The sequence below is a fragment of the Eubalaena glacialis genome, chromosome 6 (genome assembly GCF_028564815.1).
Source record: "Eubalaena glacialis isolate mEubGla1 chromosome 6, mEubGla1.1.hap2.+ XY, whole genome shotgun sequence".
Classification (NCBI taxonomy): Eukaryota; Metazoa; Chordata; class Mammalia; order Artiodactyla; family Balaenidae; genus Eubalaena; species Eubalaena glacialis.
The window spans coordinates 6,299,613-6,306,122 of record NC_083721.1 but is presented as its reverse complement, the minus strand read 5'-3'; the positions used below and the strand labels follow the sequence as shown (position 1 = coordinate 6,306,122).

General features: G+C 36.8%; 1 protein-coding gene across 1 annotated transcript in view; it reads right to left on the bottom strand.

Annotated features, from left to right (window-relative positions):
• Positions 1-1,622: 1,622 nt before the first annotated feature.
• The window catches only part of BRWD1 (bromodomain and WD repeat domain containing 1), a 123,223-nt gene continuing 118,335 nt past the window's right edge, over positions 1,623-6,510 (bottom strand). The window contains exon 42 of the mRNA XM_061193903.1: positions 1,623-2,014. Within this exon, the coding sequence (XP_061049886.1) occupies positions 1,623-2,014 (392 nt within the window). The remainder of the gene's footprint in view (positions 2,015-6,510) is intronic.

The window sequence follows — 6,510 nt, the reverse complement described above, 5'->3', positions numbered from 1 at the left end:
AATATGGGACTGAAAATGGGTTTAAACATTTCATTAAAGATCAAAAATCAAACCTCATGCACCTAAAAATATTAGCAGTTTATTAGGAATTCTTCCCTTTCTCACCTGTACTAGTAACAAGTTACTGGTATCAGTATTTCAGATGAAAATATAGTATAAACAGAGCAAAGAACACGGACTCCGTAGGTTAGAAATACTCTGGCTTATGCTAAGAAAAAGAAAATAACAAAAAGCCTTTTTTTAAGCAGACATGCAACCACAAATTTCTCAAGTAATCAAGACACTCGGTTGATCTGTATAACCAAAAAATATGCACTACATTAGTCTAATGAAAAAGGAATAGAAACCCTTAAGTTTCTATATTTTACTTTCTCAGATTTACGCATGCAAATCTTATATTAATATTCACAGGTATTTTTAAATGGGAAAACAACTTGCTTCTAACAATTCAGTTTTCCAATAGCATGTTACCATGTTAAAAAGATTTGACAGTGCGTTCATTTAATCTGGTGATTTTAATTTCAACTATCAACAAATTAAACCTCATTGCAAATAAGTTCTTTATAGTATCAAGACCAGATTTTCCAATCCTAGTGAAGGACTGAAATAGCCCAGACATGCTGCCATTGTGATCAGACTGTAATAAATTTGTAATAAGTTCATAAAGTTCTTTTAAGGTGCTGTAGAGAAACATAAGAGGATGTGACTGTATCATCTAAAAATAGGACTGTTTTGATCTTTATACTTTTTATTTTCTATGTCATTGAAACTAAGATCTGCCTCATAGTGAGGCACATTTTGGCCATCTCTGTAAATGCTACTACATGAAAGAAAAATGAGAAAAAGTTGTAATAGTCACATTCATAGCTTTCATAGAAAAATATATATTCCCTGAATTAGTCATATCAAGTGGTCACCATTCAGTGTGAATTCCAATATTATAAACAAAAGAAGAATATTAATGGATTTTCTCTAATTGTCTATTTCCAACGCTCTACTTCAGAACTCATTTATCAACATCCCCATCATTGAATCCCCAGGTCCTTCTAGTTTAAGTTGTTTATAACTTTGGGGGTTGCGAATTATGGGGACTGGATCTTGTTAAAGTATTTGCTTCAATCAAAAGTCAAATAGGCTCAATGGCACTTCCTCTTGAAATGTGCCTTTTTTTCTCTTATTTCATTAACGACACTATAGTCATGGTGGTCTGAAATTTTATACTGTAATGCAGAACCCTGAAAATTAGCATCAGGTTGAGATTTTGAAATCTCAACCCTGTACAATTCCCATTATTTTCTTCCTCTAAAGAATCAAGAGATTTCTTCAAGGCCGTTCCTTTCTGGAAAGGAATAATCTCATGACAGACCATTTGTCTTTTCTTTCCGCCTCTCCAGCTACAGGCGCCACAATCTATTTCCCCCTCAGAATTCTCTGTAACGTGTGTCTGTACAAGGGCTGACTAGGAGGAAGCCGTCCTCCCACTTTGACCCACTGGATTATGGCTTTTAGAAATTCCTCAGACGGTGCCAACAAGGGATTAACGTTAGAGCTAGGAGCAGAATGCAACTGCCAGTTTACTTGTGGCCCCTGGTTTTCAATTCCACTCTACATTTTCATAGTCACTACTGTGCTTTTTCTTTCCAGGATCTGAACCGCCTTAAAAAAGGCATTTTTCTATTAATACCTTCTAGCTCCTTTTCACTTTCAGAATTTATGGTTGTATCATCCTCTTTGTAAACATTCAGTAATTTTTTCTTAGCTGCAGCAGAAGCATTTCGATGGGTCAGTCTTCTGCTACTCTTCCTAATCCACCCATTTTCTGCTCCTGAAATCGTTTCCTTTAGATTACTCATTATCTTTATTTTATTTGCAGCAACAGTGGCACATCTGCGGGGAACTTTCTCAGGCACCAGTTTTGCTTTCACAGTCTCACTAGGCATTTGCACTGCATCCTTCTGATTATGCACACATGTTCTCATTTTTGTATTGGGTTCTCTGTCTCTAGGAACAGATTCTGAAAAATGAGTGAAAGCTCATATAAATGGAAAAATCTTGTAACACAAGATTTTACTACTACTTACATTCCTCAACAATACATTCCTCAACAATAAATGTTAAAACTACTCACATTGCTAAATTAAAAAACATAAATGATCATCGTCAATGATAACGTCATTCAACGTTTTCGACATTGATATAACCTTCCATTTCCTTATCTACAAAAGGAAGTCTTGGGTAGAAGCTACGATCCCTTGCACCTGGCATACTTTGCAATCTGGAAGGATAACTGTCACTCAAAGCAGTAGCAGACTTGTAAGAATGGAGTTAAGTACATTTAGTCACTAACCTAAAGCTACTAACCTAAAAGCACTTTTTAAAAATCTGAATTTTTTCAATAGAACTTTGTAGGTTTTAAATTTTTGGTATCATTTCTAATACTCTATGTTGAATTACTTTAAAATACTCAATATGATTTCTGAAATAATTTTCCTAGAGCCTAAACAAGAAGGAAATGCCATCATGACTTATGATGATATAGCATCAGCCCTACTTCAAGATCCTTAAGGTTTTAGTTCCAACACCAATATTTCCTTTAGTCAAAAAAAAATTACATGGGTAACTAGTAGATAAAAAGGAACTGTATATTAGTTTTATATAACTGAAATGTGGTTTTCATCCTAGATTCATTTTCTTCAAATTATTCCAGCATTTTATATAACTGAAATGATTAAATCCTAGTTTCACTATTATTCAGATACTTTCTGAGCTGGTATATGCTGGGCACACAGAGGATCAGGCTAAATATTCTAAAAGAAATGAACTCTACACACGCAAGTATAGTTGCTATAAGGAAGAAGCACAGGGTGCTGTGAGAAATACTCTAGAAACCTAACTTCGGAAGGGACAAGGAAAGCTTCCTTTGAGGAAGTGTTATTGTAGCTGTGAGCTAGAAGCTGACGGGATCCACCAGCCAAAAGGCAGGACAAAAGGCACACTACAGAGGCAGGTCCTTCACGCGGCCCGAGGCGGCCTCCGAGGTAGCTCAGATGGGTCTCAGCGGGGTCGTGCTGAGCTGCCACGTGGTGCTGGGGCCTACCACTCGACATCTACCAGCTGAGATGGGCTCAAATCATTTTTATTTTTGCCAACATCTGAATGCCGTATTTTCAAGTTTCAAATACAAGATTAATGAGCAAAAGTATCTCTTGATAAAAATGCATCTGAAGTTCGTTAGCCCCTGAATGTTGGGCCTTATCTGTTGGCAATCTAGTCTTGCTGCCACTGAGTCAAACTACCTAAAACTGTCTTAAAGGTTCACAAGTCTTGCTGGGGGGTGAGGTTGTAGGACCCTGCCTCATGTCTCCAGACAGTCAGCAGTTGATAAGGACAGGCTGCAGACACTGAAATCACCACACATCTGGAGGACTCACTTCCCCTATATCCTTTTCACTGCTAAGGACAGAAAATAAGGGTTTTCTCAGCTATCAACACGGTTACTCTGTAGCAGTGAAACTACAAATTACCAGCCTTCTTAGTTTTTCCTTTTGTGAGGGGAGATGTGTATCTTTCTGCCACCAAGGGCAAATGAGTACAGGTGAAAATGGCTTCTGTGGATTGACATGTTCATTAACAACAGAGCAAGGATTATGAGGAAGGTCTTCCACACTCAAAAGAAAAACCCTTCAGATTTTACCTTAAGTCTATGAAACTCGTTTCAAAGATGTGCTTTGTGCTTTCTCCAAGACCCATGAAAGTTCTCCCAAAGTAGATTAGGAACTACTCTAAAAGCAACCCCCCACAAATGCCTCAGTCTTCTATTTGCTTTTCCAGTGAAATTCTATTTCTAAAGACATGATGTGCTCAATATAAGTCCCACGGCATTGCAAAAATGGCATTTTAGCAGGCTGAGCTACTCAGCAGGGCAGGGCTCCATGCAGCACGTCCCCCTGCTCCACACCCTTGGTTGGGCTCTGTGGAGTCCCCTGCGCATGCAATTGGGGAGTGAAAGGACGACTGGCTTAAAGTGGTGTTTTTACCACTTCAAACAATGTTTTTAAATTATAAACTGTCTCAGCAAACCAACCCTGGATTCAAAGTGAATCTTTAGCACATTAAATCAATGTTAAGCAAATGCTAGAATATAAATATGCTACAACAGATGAAGTTTTAAAAAATACATGGCAAAATTAAGGTGAAATTTGTACTTTATAGTAAGATAAGGATATGCTATTATCAGTCAACAAACTGCATCCATTTGCATGTTGAAAAAAATATTAAAAATAGACAATTGGTTCATTCCCAACAACATATCCAGTTGAATGGTATAGATAAAATCCTATTACACTAAAAATTTCTGTGGGACAAAATGATTTAAATTGCATTAACTAATTCCTTTTTATTTTTTAACTAATTCCTTTTTAATGTAGTGATGAAAGTACTTATACTGACAACTTAGGAACCTAGTAATACCAACTCTTAGGACATTTGTAATCCAAAATAAGGGAAAAGTTAAGATTCTACAGAAGAAACTATAATTAGGCTTTTAAAAATGCTTTAAGGAAATATGAACTGTGTCCAGAGGAGAGAGAATACAGGAATAAGTTATACTGTATAAGCAACTCCAACTTGATATAGCTGTATCTCTAAAGACTTAGACCATAAAATGGGAATTTCATAAAGATAAAAACAATCTGAGGAAGACAGAAGAATGACAGTGGGGAACTTTTTAAAATATAATAATACATACAGGGGCTTCCCTGGTGGCGCAGTGGTTGAGGATCTGCCTGCTAATGCAGGGGACACGGGTTCGAGCCCTGGTCTGGGAGGATCCCACATGCCGCGGAGCGACTGGGCCCGTGAGCCACAATTACTGAGCCTGCGCGTCTGGAGCCTGTGCTCCGCAACAAGAGAGGCCGCGGTAGTGAGAGGCCCGCGCACCGCGATGAAGAGTGGCCCCCGCTTGCCGCAACTAGGGAAAGCCCTCGCACAGAAACGAAGACCCAACATAGCAATCAATCAATCAATAAATAAATCTAAAAAAAAATTTTTAAAAAAAAATTTAAAAAAAAAAAAAAAGATCAGCTTCCTGAAGAGTATACTTTAAAAAAAAAAAAAAAAAATACATATAAGTCAGTGTTAATTACTGAGAACTTGGTAAATTATAAAGTGTTTTATTGTCCTTGAGAAAATCACAAACAGTTTTTAGAAATATATACAGGATAATTCAGGGTTAGAGAGAAGTCCAATTTATGTATTAGGGTACAAGCTTAAAATTTTTGGAGGATACTGCTCTAAAAATACATCTGTGATCGTGTCATTTAATACTAACAAATCAGTATAATCCCAAAAGTCCTACTGTCCTAGATGGTCTTGGGTCAGCCACAGGTGTTGGAACAGTCACTGAGTGCTAGAGGCATTGTTGCTTTTCTGTAAATGATTCCCTATTTGGGTATGGTAAAAACTTCATTAGTAGAGTGAAAATTTACACCTTTAATGGTGCTCCATCACAGTTTACCTAGATGACCACTTTAATTTATAACTCAGAGATCACTATGTATTCTAATATAGTCTGTAGTGAATAGAAACTTGGATATAGACATTACAGTTCTGATTCAAAGCAGCAATCTCTAGTTTCTGTATTTTAAGGATCATTCATATTCCAATTATGATACTTCATGATACAAAATTGTATTCCTAAATCCAAAGTAAACTTCGTATCACTGCTATAGAAGCATAAACAATTTTAATCTTATCAGCATTTCAACTGGGAGTATTAGAAACAAATTTGATAATGGAAAAATATAAAAGAATGTGTGAATCAAAATGAAAATATGCTAGCCTATTTCATATACTTTACAGACATTATTGGTCACTGTGATTGGTGGATAAATCAAATCCCTGTAAAGGGGAAACATTTTAGTTGCAAGTCATAACCTCTGTCCTGCAAGCCTCTTATCAGAGCAGATATGAGACGTCCTTTCTTCACTGTCTCTCCTTCATTGATAGGCAATGAAATGACCAAAACTCAGGAAGCAAATAGCATTTACTACTGATATTCCTTACAGCATAAATTTCCAGAAGATCCCATAAACTGAAAGTCTCTTTAGAGAAGGGCTGTAGAATAGTGTTTTCTGTAACTCGCTGGGTTTAACATTTTTCTAGGGGGAGTTGGTAACACTGAGAAGTCAATGTCTGTGGTATGGCAGTGTCAGGTCAAGGGATTGTCAGAAATAATTCTGTAACCAAGAGTTGTTCTCTGCTAGTTTGGTCACTTCTGTGGTTGAACACATGAACTTAAGTCTTTAATTCATTCAATGATGGGTACATAGAAGCTTGTTTTGTTTTGCATCTACAGCTCATCTGACTCTCTATAGTTTTCTTTCATCTCTAGGAGCAATTAATTGGTAACAGTCATATAATGATTCTCACAAGAGTTGTGATGGCTACTGCAACTTTTTTTCTAAAAATCTGATAAAAACTATATGAAGTGTGAATTCAGGGATCTTACAT